General features: G+C 45.1%; 1 protein-coding gene across 1 annotated transcript in view; it reads left to right on the top strand.

Moving 5' to 3' along the window:
* GDI2 (GDP dissociation inhibitor 2) overlaps positions 1-18,241 on the top strand; it is a 34,846-nt gene that overhangs the window by 10,791 nt on the left and 5,814 nt on the right. Inside the window, exons 2-6 of the mRNA XM_032797497.2 lie at positions 8,544-8,651; positions 9,795-9,894; positions 11,767-11,901; positions 16,816-17,014; positions 17,497-17,628. Of these exons, the coding sequence (XP_032653388.1) occupies positions 8,544-8,651; positions 9,795-9,894; positions 11,767-11,901; positions 16,816-17,014; positions 17,497-17,628 (674 nt within the window). The remainder of the gene's footprint in view (positions 1-8,543; positions 8,652-9,794; positions 9,895-11,766; positions 11,902-16,815; positions 17,015-17,496; positions 17,629-18,241) is intronic.

Raw genomic sequence — 18,241 nt, forward strand, 5'->3', positions numbered from 1 at the left:
CTTAAGCCCCAGTGCCTCTGAGTTATCTTTTTCTGTCCCTGTGTTGATATAGGTTCATATCTTTCCTTAACCTGTTATTGTATCAGACTATGCTGAATCACAAACTGGGCTCTTGGACGGACACTTTAAGCATGAGTCCAAAGGGAATCTGCTTTCAGCTACCTGACAACTAGCACCAAAAGGCCTTCAAACAGTCTGTGCCTCAAGGAGCTTGCAGCCTAAAAGGATTCATCACTGACTGACTGCATATGCAACAATGGCACGTTACTGCATGAGTATGGTTAACTCTAACTTTCACTTTTCTGATTGTTCAAACTATCTCATGGGTGTTCGTCATTATATGCCAAATGAGCATGGTAAGCCTCTTTCTCATTGCTTATTCATTCTTTTCTTATACTTTAAGATTCCCTGGGATATCTGGGCCCGTTTACCTGGCAGAAGCCTTGGTGCAGTTTCATCAGTATTTTGTGTTCCAGCAGCCACTAACTTATTTTAAAAACTACATGTGGCAGGCTGAAGGACCTGATTGGTTCTACCAATAAAATGGATGGAGGGCCACAAACTGCTACTGGAAGGGCAGTTTGACAGTTAAAAAACTATCACTTTTTCCACCTCTTCCTCCCTCCCCAGAGGCTGTTCTTAGTCTGTTCTCTGACTAACTTCCCCATCCCAATTTGTCATACTGGCATAAAGTTTCAGCAGTGGGATCCCAGGTGTGAACTGCTGCACCTGGGGCATGGATGTGGCCTCAAAATCCAGATCAGCCAACAAGTTTGCCTTTGGACAGTCTATGTCTGCAGCTATCTTATCAGAGAAAAAGATGCCATATCGGCCTAATACAGGACGCAACAAGGCTTGATACAGTATGTTGCTGCCTCTTTCACATTCTCCATCTGACATAGGCTTGTGGTATTTGGGTTCAAACTGCTTAAGTTGAAGTCCAGTGCTGTGTGCTAGAACCTGCTTTTGGTGGTAGTGTAGCAGGCGGTTAGTTGCATGGATTTTAATCTATTACAAATGGATCTTAAATAAAATTGTGTGAGCTCTGAGTTGTGTGAGAAGAATCCAGGTTAGACAAGTACAGAACTGAAGGAATGAGGCAACTAGAACACTTTCTATGACTTCTGCCCAGCTCCAAATTCATCTTCTGCTGCTGCTTCTTAAGATTGTCCTGCTGGAAGTGGCATACACCTGTGAATTGAGAGAGAGATGAGGCAAAAGATACCTAAAATGTCTATTTGTGTCACTAATGGGGAGAGGAAAGCTGACATTCAGCTTCAGGAATTTAGTTATTGAAGGCATTAGAATAACTCAGGTATGCTAAGTTGACTTTTTCTTTTGTTTTGAAATCCTACTCGGCTTTCTCATGGCTGAACTCAGGCATGGAAATTATCAATGCTGTGCCACTATCTGCCAGATCGGACAAGCCAGTGTTTTGGTAGATTTTAATTTTTCAAATAAGTCAGCGTAGGCACATGGCTGTTGAAGAGACAAGCCGTTCTGTTAATGAGGACCTGTCAAACCAAATCCACAAGACTACAAATGAAGACTCTGCAGGTTAATTTAGTGAACTGAGTCCAGGGTTTCAAATCAGCCAGTGAATTAATTGCACTTGGTAAATCCTGTTGTTCACTGTCAGAATAGAGCTTAGTGGCACCCTCTCTCAGGTAGGGATCACTAATTTTTGCCAGCTCTGCTTGTCTGTCAATATGACTTTTCTTTCTGGATTGAGCAGTAGCTGGGCTAACCCTCATTCAGGACAAAGGCAATCTAGACATGTAGTTATGTATTCCATTTGGGTGGTATGTAACCAACCAGCAATAACTTCACTTTACTTGAAAGAGATTCACATCTTCCTGAATTCTGGCACTGGTAAGTGCTGAGGAATGCGGCTGCTGTAGTGTTACTGTTCTTGGAGCTCTGTTAGCCACGCTAGCAGATAGTGCGACATGTGAATTCAGCAGACCTTGATCTTAGTATAAAGAGACCACAGGCTTGATTTGGTGGCAAAGACACTCAGCCTGGTTTATTGTTGACAAAGCACAGTACTAGTGCTCTGGCTCCTTGGTTACAGATATAAAAACATGTATGACCACAGCAATGGGACCAGCTCAGTGAATGTACCAAGATGTTGTCCCCTTGGCTGGCCAAAGATGCCCCTTCTATGACTTCTCCTTTTTATACATTGATACAAACAAGTTACTTACACTCCAGATATTACTAGTTACCACCTTCTCCTTGTACCTGCTAACTTGAACAGAACATCTTTATCCCTTGTCCTGTCATCTCATCCCTATCTTATAAGGGATTGGTGTGTTCCTTTACCATCTCTTAAGAATGTTTATGTAGTTACTTGAGAACACCCAGTGTTCTCGTATCTTCCTCTCCTGTCAGGAATACGCCTACTTGGTTAGACAAAATTTGGTGAGTGTTGCCAAGGCTGAAGGAAAAAAAAACAGCGCCGTCCCCTCCTCCCTCAACCAACATAAGCTAGCTATCTGAAGATTAAAGCACTGCTTAACTTGAGCTTGAGACTCTGTGTATGGGTGGGAGCCAGGTTAGAGGCAACACTCCAGTTACAGCTTGAGCTAAAAATGAAGTGAAGACAAGCCCTTAATGTGTTCTAGTTCAACATATCCATGTTCTAACTGTCTAAAAGGCTTGTTTAAAAGCAAACAAGGGTTGACTAGCAGAACATTCTAGTTCTGTAACTTTTTTTTTTTTGAGAACCATACTCTAAAATGTAGACCCACAATGGGCAGGTGTTTGGACTGTTAACCAATATGGGTTAACAGGTTCACTTAGCATTGTGGTAGACCAGACTCTGGAAAAAGAGCTGCGGGCAATGCTGAAAATAACGAACTAATCACAACATAAGGTGAATGTTGGTGAAAGAGCCTGGCTAGATATGATGGCTTTTGGCTAACAGCTGCATGCTGTAGATTTTCAGGAAGTTGGGAGAAGAGGCATTAGGTTCTCTTTAGAATGGCCAAGGGTTTAGTTTACTTCTTGAAGGCAACATTTGACATCAGAATGTCTTAAGGATGAATGTTAGCATATCCAGCTCCAGGTCAGATAGCTTGGCAGATGAACGTTAACAGGCAGCTAATAGGCATGGCCAAAAGACTTACCATCACTATTGATGCCTCTGACAGTGGATGTAGGAGTCAAGGATTGAATGTGGAAAACTACCACTTTACTCTGCAGGCTGTCATGGAATGAGAGAGAAGGTCTTCTCATGGACTGGTAACTGGTTAAAAGATAGGAAACAAAGGGTAGGAATAAATGGTCAGTTTTCAGAATGGAGAGAGGTAAATAGTGGTGTCCCCCAGGGATCTGTTCTGGGACCAGTCCTATTCAATATATTCATAAATGATCTGGAAAAAGGAGTAAACAGTGAGGTGGCAAAACTTGGAGATGATACAAAACTACTCAAGATAGCTAAGTCCCAGACAGACTGTGAAGAGTTACAAAAGGATCTCTCAAAACCGGGTGACGGGGCAACAAAATGGCAGATGAAATTCAGTGTTGACAAATACAAAGTACTGCACATTGGAAAACACAATTCCAACTATACATATAAAATGATGGGGTCTAAATGAGCTGTTACCACTCAAGAAAGAGATCTTGGAGTCATCGTGGATAGTTCTCAGAAAACATGCACTCAATGTGCAGGAGCTGTCAAAGTGAACAATGTTGGGCATCATTAAGAAAGTGGTAGATAGTAAGACAGAAGTTATCATATTGCTGCTATATAAATCCATGGTAGGCCCACATGTCGGGCAACCATATTTTCATGCAGTATTCATCTAAAAAAAATATACTGGAAAAGGTTCAGAAAAAGGCAACAAAAATTATTAGGGATATGGAATGGCTTCCATATGAGGAGAGATTAATAAGACTGGGATTTTTTCAGCTTGGAAAAGAAACGACTAAGGGTGGATATGATTGAGGTCTATAAAATCATGACTGGTGTGGAGAAAGTAAATAAATGTTGTTTACTCCTCATAACACAAGAACTAGAAGTCACCAAATGAAATTTAATAGGCAGCAGGTTTAAAATAAAAGGAAGTATTTCTTCACACAGCGCACAGTCAACCTGTGGAATTCTTTGTGAGAGGATGTTGTGAAGGCCAAGACTATAACAGGATTCAAAAAAGAACTAGATAAATTCTTGGAGGATAGGTCCATCAATGGCTATTAACCAGTATGGGCAGGGATGGTGTCCCTAGCCTCTGTTTCCCAGAAGCTGGTAATGAGCAATAGGGAATTGATCACTTGATGATTACCTGTTCTGTTCATTCCCTCTGGGCATTGGCCATGTCAGAAGAGAGGATACTGGGCTACAATGACCTTTTGTCTGACCTGGTATGGCTGTTCTTATGCTCTTGCCCCCTCTGTGCCTCAACCCTATTCAACAGGGCCCAGCTCTCAGAGCATGTGCCTTTGCTGCTTTCTGATCTGGTCTTTGGCTATCCAATTGTTTCAAGGCTGTAAATACTTCATAGCCTTTCTGCTGCAACTAACTGAATTTTTTCAAAGCTGGTTGGGGATTTAGCCACAACTCCAACTATCTTCAATGGGAGTTGCATAGCTAAATCTAGTTACATGGAGACTTTTTCAGAGCTAACATTTCTCTTGGAGGAACCAGGTTTCATTGATGTGCTCAGGCTATCACTTCAGCTGTTTCTCAACAGGCCAGATGTCAATGTGTTCTAACTTCAAACATGTGAATGGGAAGAAGGGCCACAACTGGGTTAATGTTAAATGACTAGTGGAGTCCTTGGTATAATGTTCAGTAACACCTCTGCTCTTAAAGAGCTCATGCAGCAGCAGTCTAACAACTGTTGGCTTTTAAGTCAAATTTATAAGAACCGTGGTGTTTTCTGTGCTCTCTTCGCATCAATCTGCTTTAACAGAAACAAATGGCAAAATAAACCTTCAGTTTTAACTGAAGCTTACTAAGGAAATATCAAGGCCTTGAGTCCTTCAAGGCTTGGCTAGCATGTCTAGGGCTGATATAGCAGCAGCTGCATCTCCCCATAAGGTGGGCATCTTTAAACTGTGTAACCTGTGGCGTCACAACAGGCGGCTTTCCTGGCTTGACACAAATGCACTATAAAACTTCCTAAAGCTTCTTGGGGGAGCCACTGTAGCATCTGTTTTGAACAAAGCTCAGCAAAACTGTAACACAGCTTGGGTCTTCTACAGTCCATGCCAACCCTGATGCCAGGCACTGCTTTCCTTCCAACTTAATGGGGAGTGTCGGGACAACTACTACTTGTCCTACCTTTTTAGTGGACATGCAGATCTGCAGCAAAGGAGATTGCTATTAGGAAAAGATTTCTAACTATAAGATCTGGAATAGACTTCACCACAGATTTTTAGGAACAGGTTAAACATCTCTCAGGGATAGTCTTGTAACATTACTTAATCCTGCCTCAGGGTACGTCTACACTACAGGATTATTCCGATTTTACATAAACTGGCTTTGTAAAACAGATTGTATAAAGTCAAGTTCATGCGGCCACACAAAGTACAATAATTCGGTGGTGTGCATCCATATAGCGAGGCTAGCGTTGATTTCTGGAGCGTTGCATTGTGGGTAGCTATCTTGTAGCTATCCCATAGTTCTCGCAGTCTCCCCCGCCCATTGGAATTCTGGGTTGTGATCCCAGTGCACGATGGTGCAGAAACAGTGTCGCGGGTGATTCTGGGTAAATGTCGTCACTCATTCCTTCCTCCATGAAAGCAACGGCAGACACTCATTTCGCGCCCTTTTTCCCTGGATTGCCCTGGCAGATGCCATAGCATGGCAGCCATGGAGCCCGTTTTGCCTTGTCACTGTCACCGTATGTGTACTGGATGATGCTGACACAAGCGGTACTGCAGTACTACATAGCAGCATTAATTTGCCTTTGCAAGGTAGCAGAGACGGTTACCATCCCTATTGTACCGGCTGCCATGCTATTGTAAATTGGCGATGAGATGACAGTTATCAGTCGTTCTTTACTGTCTGCTGCTGTCATGGGTGCTCCTGGCTGGTCTTCGCTGAGGTCGACCGGGGGCGCAAAGACAAAAATGGGAATGACTCCTCGGATCATTCCCTCCTTTGTTTTATCTAAAAATAGTCCAGTCCTGCCTAGAATATGGGGCAAGTGTACTAGAGAACCAGAGAGCACAGCCGCTCCGTGTCAGATCCCACAGAAATGATGAGCTGCATGCCATTCTAGGGGGTGTGCCCCTGCAACAACCCACCCGTTGCTTCCTTCCTCCCCCAACCCTCCTGGGCTACCATGCAGTGTCCCCCATTTGTGTGATGAAGTAATAAAGAATGCAGGAATAAGAAACACTGACTTTTTAGTGAGATAAATGAGGGGGAGGCAGCCTCCAGCTGCTATTGATAGTCCAGGCAGGACAGAATTCCATGCGTCAGGTATAGGGGGAGGGAGAGGAGTGCAGCTCCACTGCTATGATATCCAGGCAACAGAATCTTTTCTTTAGACATGAAAAGGTGGGGGGCTGATGGAGCTCAGCCCCAGTTGCTATGATGAGGACGGATTACCAGCCGTTCTGTACCATCTGCTGGAATGACCGGAGTCATTCCTATTTTTACCCAGGCGCCCCTGGCCGACCTCACCGAGGGCCAGCAGGAGCACTCACGGGATGAGGACGGTATCAGTCATTTTGCACTGTACCTTATCTGCCACCAGGAGGGAAGGGGAGAGGATGTGCTGTTCAGTCTGCAGCACCAGACGTGTCTACCAGCAGCATGCAGTAGACATACGGGTGACATTGAAAAAAGGCAAAAACGATTTTTTCCCTTTTCTTTCACAGGGGGAAGGAGGGTAAATTGACGAGATATACCCTGAACCACCCGGGACAATGTGTTTTGACCCTACAGGCATTGGAGCTCAGCCAAGAATGCAAATGCTTTTCGGAGACTGCGGGACTGTGGATAGCTGGAGTCCTCAGTACCCCCTCCTCCCTCCATGAGCATCCATTTGATTCTTTGGCTTTCCATTACGCTTGTCACACAGCACTGTGCTGTGGCCTCTGTCTATCATAGCCTGGAGATTTTTTCAAATGCTTTGTCATTTCGTCTTCTGTAACGGAGCTCTGATAGAAACAGATTTGTCTCCCCATACAGCGATTCAGATCCAGTGTCTCCCGTACAGTCCATGCTGGAGCTCTTTTTGGATTTGGGACTGCATCACCATCCGTGCTGATCGGAGCTCCACGCTGGGCAAACAGAAAATGAAATTCAAAAGTTTGTGGGGCTTTTCTTGTCTACCTGGCCAGTGCATCCGAGTTCAGATCGCTTTCCAGAGCGGTCACAATGGTGCACTGTGGGATAGCGCCCGGAAGCCAATTCCGTCGATTTGTGGCCACACTAACCCTAATCTGACATTGCAATACCGATTTCAGCGCTACTCCTCTCGTCGGGGAGGAGTACAGAAACTGGTTTAAAGAGCCCTTTTATCAATATAAAGAGCCTCTTTGTGTAGATGGGTGCAGGGTTAAATTGGTTTAACGCTGCTAAATTCGGTTTAAACGCGTAGTGTGGACCAGGCCTCAGTGCAGGGACCTGGAGTAGATCTATTGATGCCCTTCCAGCCCTGCATTTCTGTGTATGCTCCTAATCTGCCAAAAGTTACTTGCATATAACAGGTTGACGAGCTTCACTCTGAAAAAGAAATGTTCACAGCGTGGAGTGATACTTGAGAGAGAATATCTATAACAGCTGTCTTGAAACACTTGATCAATGGCTTTTACCACAAACAAAAATGCTAAAGACTAGCAGGCTTGTATCGACTTGTTAGATCAACATTGGACTTTGAGTTGCTTGCGTCTATTCAGTTTTTGTTGCTTATAAGTTGTCTTGCAATAAATAGTAAAATAACTACTTTGGCATATACTTGTGTAACAGCATCTTAAAAAGATGCCCGTTCCTCATGTCAGTCTGGTGGTCATGTTGTCAAAAAGTACAACTTCCTGGCATGTAGTGACTATATACTCAAATACAGGGGTTCTCAAACTGGGGGTTGGGACCCTTCAGGGGTTGTGAGGTGATTACATGGGAGGTCGCGAGCTGTCAGCCTCCACCCCAAACCCTGTTTTGTCTCTGGCATTTATAATGGTGTAATATATTAAACTTTTTTATATATTTAAGGGGGGGTAGCACTCAGAGGGTTGCTATGTGAAAGGGGGTTCACCAGGAAAAAAGTTTGAGCCACTGCTCAAATATCTACCATATTCTTGCTGTCTACCCCATATTGTCCCTGCAAGCCATCTTACATTGCCCATCCAACTTGTATTTATGGGGTAAAATGGTCAAAAGTGGTTTGGGTGCTGTTAAACTCTACCCAGATGCTTAAGGAAACTTAAGGTGCTGCTCTTGTCCTTAAGGCTTTCATTGAAACAGCATGACTAGCTCCATGCTGTTTCTGAGAATTGGAGGAAAGGGGGATGGGATTACCCAGTCCTATAACTGAAGCAAAGGACTCTTTCCCTGCATTTAAAACCTCCTCATTTTTGTACAGGAATGCATCCTCTCTGGCATCATGTCAGTGAATGGAAAGAAGGTCCTTCACATGGATCGCAACTCTTACTATGGAGGTGAAAGTGCATCTATAACACCGCTGGAGGATGTAAGTACCTAGAACAATGCACTATATTGTACTAACTCCTGTACCTACGTGGTCTTGCTTCTTAAATCTTTGTGTCCTCTTCCTAACTGAAGATTGAAGCTTGCTCCTGTTCCTAAGGGAAGAATTAATTGCACATCTTACCAGGAGTGCAGCTAGTACAAGTGTGGAAGAGACCAAAAATGTAGCCAACACCTGAAACAAAGAAATGCTGTCTTAGAGCCTTTGGTCTTTATTCCTACATTACTTGGGGAGCTTAAGACTAAGGACAGTTCATTCAGCATCGTGTGTCAATTGTTCATTGTTTATGCTAATAGGTAGTATTTTTAAACATGTCTCTAGAAACAAGCTGATCCAAAATAGCTTCGTTTCGACTGTCATGGATATGACTTGGCTGTCTTTTGTATTGCTGTCCCACTTACTAAGTGATGTGACTGTTACTTTTTGATCCTATCTGAATGCTAGACATCTTGACACATTGGCATAAAAATGCAAGACGCACTAATGCATTTTAATCCAAAAGTCACTGAGCTAAGCAATTATGTCTATTCCATTCATTGCAAAGCTCTCTCACCATCCTAGCACCAAAGCTGCAGTTTCTGCAAATCACTGATTAATATTCTGTTGAGATTGCTTAGACCAATTCCTAACACATAATCCTACAATATAAAATGGTCAAAACACTAATTCTCATGGAAACTTTTGTTTAAAAATCAGGCTTACAAATGTGGGTATTCTTTATCCTTCTGCTCAGTAAGGTGACCAACTTGATCAGTGGAGTGAAATTATTCTTGCAGTGTTATACAGCTACAACTTCAGTTCTACAGGTCACAAACATGACAAGCTTGCCTCCAGTTTAAGGGCTCTGTATTAGAGGAAGATAAGACAGAGGCAAGCAGGCTACCTGATGCTATACCTAAAGTAGCAACAGTTTGATGTGATTTGCACATGGTATCAATTAGTCCAGTTTCTGCTGAACTAAATTCTGGCTGGCCACAGGCTTGCAGTGGGAGGGCTATAGATGAGTGCAGAAGAAGTTTTGGCATGTTCTGGGGAGCATAAGCATGTATTGTGATGAGATTATTAATGAATAGTGCATGTTTGTTTTTCTCCACTATTCATGAGCTTTTATCCTTTTTTCTAAAGCTTTACAAAAGGTTTAACATACCAGGATCTCCACCAGCATCAATGGGCCGAGGAAGAGACTGGAATGTGGACTTAATTCCAAAATTCCTTATGGCTAATGGTAAGTATCTTAACTTAAATCAGACTGAAGGTCCCAAGCTAGTAAACTTTCTATGTATCAGTCACTCTAACAGCTACTATTAAGGACTGGTTTCTTGCGGTATCTACTCAAGGACTTGAAATACTGCTCATCCAAACCAGCCAGATATGAGAGCATGCTCTCATTACTTGAAATACCCATCTAGCCTCAAATGGCTAATTACATAGGTGTCACAGTTCTAGCTGTCTTTCCAGCTGAGATGTTGCACATGAAGATCTGTCTCCTAGTAGATACATTGTAGCATGCTATGCCACTCTAAAGGAATCCTAAAAACACAACTGGAAAGTGTGCATGTGGTTTAAAAAAAATCTGTAGATGACAGTAACACCTGTTTTGCACACCAATTAATCGGGAAAAGTTGAGCCGTGACTTGTGAAGACTTTAGAAAAATGCACTCTAAAACCTCTGTGCTTACTAAAGCAAGGCTTTTGAATTTTTAGGTAGAGTGGATGCTATAAGTACTGCAGCCTAATTAAAATTATAGGAAGAAACAGTGACTGCAATTGTGTAGGGTGGGAAAATATTTAGTTCATAGACTATAACAGCCTGTGTCAGTGGCTTGCATACTTCTTGACTCCAGTGATCCCTTCCCAACTTTGTCAAAACTTTTTTATATAACCACTGACAACTTTGGTAATACTGAGCTTCGTGCTCCTCAGTCCTTATTGGCGCTGATAAGTGTTCTGGAATGGCTTCCTCTCTTTCATTGGCAGCTGCAGAATTTTTAGGGTGCGGTTGTCTGATTGACTGGTCGTCAACTTGTCCTATGGTGTGTCCCTGGGAACTTAATACTTTCAGTCTGACAGTGTATTACTTCTGGTGACCTTTTTCTGTTGCTGAAATGTATGTAAGGGATAAGACACTACCAAGCATAAAACTTGTCTTTGCCTAGTGACAATACTATATAAAACTAGCTGAAGCTTGAGTAAGCACTCTGGAACAGTTCATTATGTTGAAACTACTTTGTGTGCAGAACCCTAAACTCAACTAACTCACATGAAAACAACTAGGGATGTGACTGTTTCTGTCAGTAGGTTAGGTGGTAGTATGTACTTTCCTGCCAGGGATGTATTCATGGGTTCTGGAGTGGAAGGGGCACAGGCCCACCCTAAACTGCATATAACAGTTTTCGTTTAACTTATTTGGATGTTGGTCCATAAAACTAGAGTATTAGTCAAGAGCTCCTGTCGCTGCTACTACAGTCTATTTTATCAGGTTTCAGAGTAGTAGCCATGTTAGTCTGTATCCGCAAAAAGAATAGGAGTACTTGTGGCACCTTAGAGACTAACATTGATTGTAGCATAAGCTTTCGCATCCGATGAAGTGAGCTCTAGCCCATGAAAGCTTATGCTACAATCAATTTGTTAGTCTCTAAGGTGCCACAAATACTCCTAGTCTATATTCTATGCAACATTATTTGCAAAGTTGAAACTTAAGTCTGAATGTTGCTATATGTATCAGGCTCCATAATAAAATGACAGGGATACTAATAGAGCTGGGACAGTGTGTGTTTGTAACATTCCTGTATACTTACCAAAGCTATAGTGAGCGTAATTTGTATCCAAGGAAGCTGTTAAACGGCTGTAAACTGGCTAAAATTAATAGCATGTCAGCATTTTTTCATAAATCTCTACATGTGTGCTAATCTGTGGGACTGCTGTGGTAGAGCAGTGCTCCTGGCATTGCTGGAGCTCATCCTAAACTGCAAACACACACTTCTATCATAATGGGCACCCTGCAAAGAGAGGAACAGCCCTATCTTTCAAACAGGGTAAATGCTCACCTGGCCACAGACTGCTGGCTGACTTCTCTGCTGAAACTTCTTAATTGCAGGTCAGTTGGTAAAGATGCTGCTTTACACAGAAGTCACTCGCTACCTAGACTTCAAAGTGACTGAAGGAAGCTTTGTCTACAAGGGAGGAAAAATCTACAAAGTTCCTTCCACTGAGGCAGAAGCCCTGGCATCCAGTAAGCAGTTATACTTTGCTAAACTATTGCTTGTGTCCTGAGTGCTCACAGCTGTGAGCTTAAATATTTGGCATTTCCTGTGACTTGAGTTGTACCAAGGTCGTCATGGGTCTCAGATGAACTGGGACTCCATCATGGATGTGTTCTTCATCTGCAACCACACTATAGAAAAGGGTAACACGATTTAATTAATGTGTCAGGTAATGCTGCCCATTAGCAGTGGTGTTTATAATATGCTCTGTTCCAGCAGCACATTCTGTGCCTGAGTGTGGGGATCATCCTCAGCTGCTCACTTTCCAAATGGGAAATCTATTTCCTGCTGCGAACACCAGATGTGGTCAATGTAGCTAACACAGATTCTCAGCCTTCTTGGAACTGCACCCTGCCTTAGCACTCTTTTGCTTGGAGCCCCTCCTCTTTACAATAGCTATAAGGATGCTGCCTGGCATGAGGGGTTGCAGAGCCATTCAGATTTGATCCACAGCCCCTCCCTGATAGGCAAATGCAGGTGTGTGTAGAAGTGCCTTCCAGGCAGAGGTGGTGGGGCGAAGAGGGCTTCAGGACACAGGTGGGTGGCTGCAGGCAGGCGCAGGACCTAAATTTGAGTTTTGAAACTCATTAACTGTTGCGTTGGCAGTAGGGCCTGTTACCCTTCCTCAGGGCTGCATGCCCCCCATTCTGCCATAACTGGGGTTGGGGAGCCTAAGCCCCTGTGGGGGGCTGGTACTGCCAGCCTCCCGTGTTCTATCCCGGCTCCTTGGAGAGGGCACAAGACCTGGCCCCACTCACTAGAGCCTCACTCACCCTCTCCCCGGCACAGCCCTCAAGGGTGTGCACGAGCTGCTACTGCTCAGCAGGCATGGCTCCCATCCTCTGGCAGAGGCAGAAGTATGTCAGGAGTGAAGTGTGAGGCCAGTGCTTGCAAGGCTGAATGCAGGTGGTGATGATTCACGCAGAACCAGAGCAAGGTGAGCCTCCTGGGGAACTAGGCCCCATGCTCATCCTAGTCTGACTCTCTTCCCTCCACCTAATCTTGTCTGAAAAATGTCTGGAACAAATGTGAATGGTGGTGTAACCTCATGCAAGTCATTATGCCAAGCCATAACACCACACATTCAAACTGGGTCTGACATGCTGTGCCCCCTATTGGGTCTCTGAGGGAGGGGCTCTCTAGAAGAGGGGTGAGCAAACTTTTTTTGGCCTGAGGGCCACATCGGGGTTGCAAAACTGGATGGAGGGCCAGATAGGGAAGGCTGTGCCTCCCCAAACAGCCTGCCTCTGCTCCCTCCCATCCCCGACTGCCCTCACCCCATCTGATCACCCCCTGGGATCCCAGTCCCTCAACTCCATCCCTGCCCCTGACAGGCCCCTTTGGACCCTATGCCTATCCGACTGCTCCCCAGAACCTCCGCCCCATTCAACTGCCCCCTGCTCCCTGTCCTCTGACTGCCCCCTGGGGCCACCCACCCCTTATACAACCCCCTCCCCCCCAGCCCACTTACCATGCCGAGCAGAGTGGCAGCATGTCTGGCTGCTGCACTAGCTGGAGCCAGACATGCTGCCACTCGGCAGGAGCACACAGCTCCGTCACTCAGAGCGCTGCTCACATGGTGGTGTGGTTCTGCGGGAGAGAAGGGGACAGCGGGGGAGGGGCCAGGGGCTCAAGGGCCAGGCAGGACAGTCCCATGGGCCAGTTTACCCACCTCTGCTCTAGAAGGTCTACTGTACTACGGGACTAGCAGACCAAACTCTGCATCTGGCTCCGCCATAGCCTTTTTACCCTGTAGCTTTAATCTTTCCATCCCCAGGTTTCTTCACTACGAACAGAGATGCTTATTTTGTATTGTAGGCAAACTAATGTTAAAATTTTCTTCCTCATATGAGTGTGTTAAATACCTTCTCACCTGGCAAACCTGAACTTTCTATTTCCTTTAATACAAACTAGGAGACAACTAGCAACAGTTAAGGTTAATGACTGAACAGTTTTGTCTCCAAGTAGCATGATACAGGTCTCTCACAACTTACGTGCATTTAACATGCACGATTTCAGCATTACACTGAAAGGCCTGGAGTCCCGCAGGGGGCGTGGCCTCAAGATTTGAAGGTCCTGGGGCACCAGCTGTGGCTGGGAGTCCCAGGGCCTTTAAATCACTCAGGGGGCTCCCAGCTGTAGAGGTGGCTAGTAGCCCCTGGGGCGAATTAAAGGGCCTGAGGCTCCAGCCACCGTGGAGCTTTGGGCCCTTTAAATGCCCCCGCATCCCGCTGCTGGAGCTATGGGTGGGATTTAAAGGGCTCTTACGAGCTCCCCACCAGGGTGGGAAGCCTGGTGGAGCCCTTTAAATCATCCCCCCCACCGCTGCCGCCAGCCGGAGCTGCAGGCAGGATTATAGGGCTTGGGGTTCTGACTATATGCTGTTTTCGCTTTACATGATAACCGCGGAACGAAACCCCCGCCTAAGGTGCAACAGACCTGTAGTGATTATTCGCAGTCCAGTACAACTGGTTAGGATGACCTAAGACAGTCGGGCACTCCTCAGACCTCCCCAAATATTAAAGTTGGTGTACTAGGTAATACCTTGAGCCCTGCAAATCCACTAATAGCTGCAGATCATTTTTGCAGATTGCAGCTTTGATGCAGATACAAACTTTGTATCCATGCAGGGCTCTGCAGCACACACGAATCAGAACAGACTGGCTGTCACCCAGCCCTGAGGCTGCAGCTCTGCTTTCTGTATCATGCAGCAGCAGCAATAGCCTGCTGGGCATTCTGGGTGGTGGTGTCCCCCAGTTTGTTCATAAAATACAACTCCCAGAAGGGAGTGTGACCTTGCCGCTCCTGTGCAGTGAGTCAAGCACAGTCTGTGTTAGAGCTGCAGCAGCTGCACAGGGGGGTGTCCAAGCCCCCCATTGGGAGGGTGGTGCTGCACATGAGGGCCCAGGATGTAGGCTCCCTGCCCATAGCTGGGAAGGAGATATGATGGGGGTAGAGTGTGCTGTGGGAGGTCTCTGGGGAGAAGTAGTTAGGGGTTTGGCATAGCCCTGTGTCACTGTTGCGCGATGACCTGTGGAGCTTCAGGCAGTTGATACTGATTGAATGTGGATACAAATTTTTGTATCCATGCAGGGCTCTAGTAATGCCCTCTCCAGAGGAACAAGACAGCCCAGAATCTTTCACAGGTGCAGAAATACCCTTCCTGCTAACAAGCTTGAGGAGGCTCTGAATGTGCCAGGGAGGATGCTGCATGTGCTCCCCAGATGCACATCTCATGCATGATGCAGGGGAGACCTCTTTGTCAGTAGAAGACATGTCTGCTAGCAAACCAGAGAGAACAGGTCCAAATGCAAAACTGTATCCCTTGGTGACCCCGTCAAATCAGCCCTTTGTGGCTAGTTTCTTGTCCTGATTGATTGGCCTTCTATAAAAGTTTTCTTTGGTGTTCCCTGGTTCAAGTTCCTATTTGAACCTGAAAAAGTTACTGAGATGTAAACTCCTGAGACTCCAGGAAATTGGTATGTTTGGCCTCTTGCTCAGTAGCAATGTCATCTCTTGGCACTTTGAGTCTTTGGGTATGTGTACACTAGAAATGGCACAGCTGGAGCACTTTAGTGTAGACACTGCAGCAGGCATGATCTTGTGCTGCTGTAGTACATGCACCTTTCGAAGAGGCAGTAGCTAGGGCAGGGGAATAATTCTTTTGTTGACCTAACAGTGAGAATGCTGGGGCTTAGGTGGCTTAACTTAATCTCTGAGGAGTTTTTTCTCACCCCCAAGTGAGGTAGCTAGGTTGGCCTAACTTTGTAATGTAGACCAGCACTTAGACTCTTAAATGGCACTAAGCCGGCAAGATGCATAAATTGAGGAAGAGTTATTTAGGTAGCCCTTTCAGTTCCTTTTGTACCTATTGCAAAAAAAGGACAGTCTAGTCACTTGCAATCATATATGGGGTCCTCGTGCATTCCTATTATGAAACACACCTGAATAATCGATCATGGAGCAAGATTCTCCCACTTGCAGTTCGTATCCTTGTAGTTACTACAGTTGTTTACATGGACCAGCATTTCATAGCCATCTCTGGCAAGTATGGGGAACTGAGCCATTAAAGTTGTTGTAAAGAATTCTCAAATGTGAACTGGATGCAACCAGTGAAATATCTGCCTAAATCTGCAGCCTGCTCAAATGCTGCTGCTGCTGCTGCTCTGTCTAGTTGAGCATTGCTATCGGTTGACCATGACTACCTTTTGCTTCTGCTGAGAGCAGCAGTGGAATGATCATGTCTGCTTCATGTCTTCAATTTGGGGAGAGCTGGCAGCAGCACAGGCAACTGCTAGTCTTTTGAGGAGGAGCTAAATGCTGTGGCAGAGGATGTCTGGTTCCCAACCTATTGGATAGAAGAGAAAGTTCCTTCTCTCTTAGCTAGAGGGTGATAGAGCTTAACACAGACTGATCCAGAAAAGCTCACTAACCATGGTCAGGTCAGTTCCCACCCCTCTTCCAGTGACTGGAAGTAGTGGAAGCCAGGCTACATATAGGTTGTCTCTGAACTCCCTGGGTGTGGCTGTCATTATTCCTGCCTCTGAGTAGTGTCTGGCACATCTTCCAAGTTCTTAATAGGCAGTTGCTATGGCAGCTGCCAGTATTAAGCAAACTGGTTTTCCATGCTTAGCTGGATTTTTGGCCTCTGTAGCCTGAATGGTTAGTTCATACTCTGGCACAGTTAACTTAGGGATACCTTGGGGAAAGATTAAAGTATAAACTTCTGCTGTCTAGGGCTAAACAAAGCCCTTCATCGCTGTTGTAATACTCTATGGTCTTTGCCATGGGACTGGAGGAAAGCTTACTTTGAAAGGACCTTCAAAGTAGCTACAATTCCTCACTTCTAACCTCTGATCTGACTAATTCTTTTGGTGTTGTAGGTTTAATGGGCTTGTTTGAGAAACGCCGATTCAGGAAATTCTTAGTGTATGTTGCCAACTTTGATGAAAATGACCCCCGGACTTTTGAAGGTGTTGATCCCAAGAAGACCACCATGAGAGATGTGTATAAAAAGTTTGACCTGGGCCAAGATGTCATAGACTTCACAGGCCATGCCCTTGCACTCTACAGAACTGATGAGTAAGTGTTGGCTATTCACCGGCTTTTTCCAAACTAAGCTAGTGGCCAGCGAGTTGGGAGATAATCCTTCAGAGTAATGGACCACCTCCATTAGCCACAAATGTACCTTTCTTGAAATAAATCTCATGCAGCATCCTTGAGTGCTGCCTGTTGGAATGGGGCCTTTAAACGCTGGGTCTTCAGTACTGATTGGGTTTCTTACACAAGCAGATGTATCCTCTAGTGTTACTTGGATCCTAAATGGGTTCTCCAAGGGTACACTGAATACAATGTTCTCTCAGTCAGGCCGAAGGTGAAGAGCTCTTCCGAACCATAAGCCTTTAAGGGGAAGCAGTGGAGTCGGGGGAAGTATGGAGAACATAACTTCATGGGGGATGAATGTTAACGCTTAAAGCACACCTAATCCAAGGCCATCTTGGATCTGAGTAAACAGTAACTCATTTCGCCAAATGCATTTTACAGTCTTGATTCTCTTTTTGTAGCTACCTAGACCAGCCATGCCAAGAAACAATCAACAGGATTAAACTTTACAGCGAGTCTCTGGCTAGATATGGTAAAAGCCCTTACCTTTATCCCCTCTATGGCCTTGGAGAACTGCCCCAGGGATTTGCAAGGTGAGGACTGGGTTGTGGTGGTGTGAATAACCTTGTCTCAAATGCATCAGGTGTGTTCGAAGATTCTGTTAGAATCTAATGTGCAGACTGCTAAGAACCTCAACTATTAAACAGCATTTTCTTTAGCTTCCCTCTCTTCTCTAGGTAAATCCCTCTGTGGGATGGGCAGCATCAGCCAGGAGCTGGGAGGGGGCAGTGCTTCTGCAGGAGGGGTAGGGCAGGATGGTACTTGAATAAGCAGTGTGGATGGGGTGGGGTGTTTCTCAAAGGGTGACGTGTCTAGTGGGTCACACCTTAGTTCTCTGGCCCCAGGTTAATTAAACTGACTTGAAAGACCTTCCCCTTTCAAACTAAAGTTTTCTGCAGAGCTGAGCTGTGGTCTAAGCTAATTGTTTAGTGTGAGAGGTGTGCTAAAGCAGAGGCGGCTTAACTTAGCAGTTAGCAGGGCATCTGACATACTACAGGAACTGACTAAGCTGCCTTTGGGGGGTGTGGGTCTTTAACTAAAACTGGAAACTACAGTAAAATGCAGTGATTAGCGTTTCTACTTTAAATGTGCCAGTGTTTTATGTGGAATCGCATTCCAGCTTTTTCATATCTGAGGCCCTGCTGG

Source organism: Chelonoidis abingdonii, chromosome 1 (assembly GCF_003597395.2).
Source record: "Chelonoidis abingdonii isolate Lonesome George chromosome 1, CheloAbing_2.0, whole genome shotgun sequence".
Lineage (NCBI taxonomy): Eukaryota > Metazoa > Chordata > Testudines > Testudinidae > Chelonoidis > Chelonoidis abingdonii.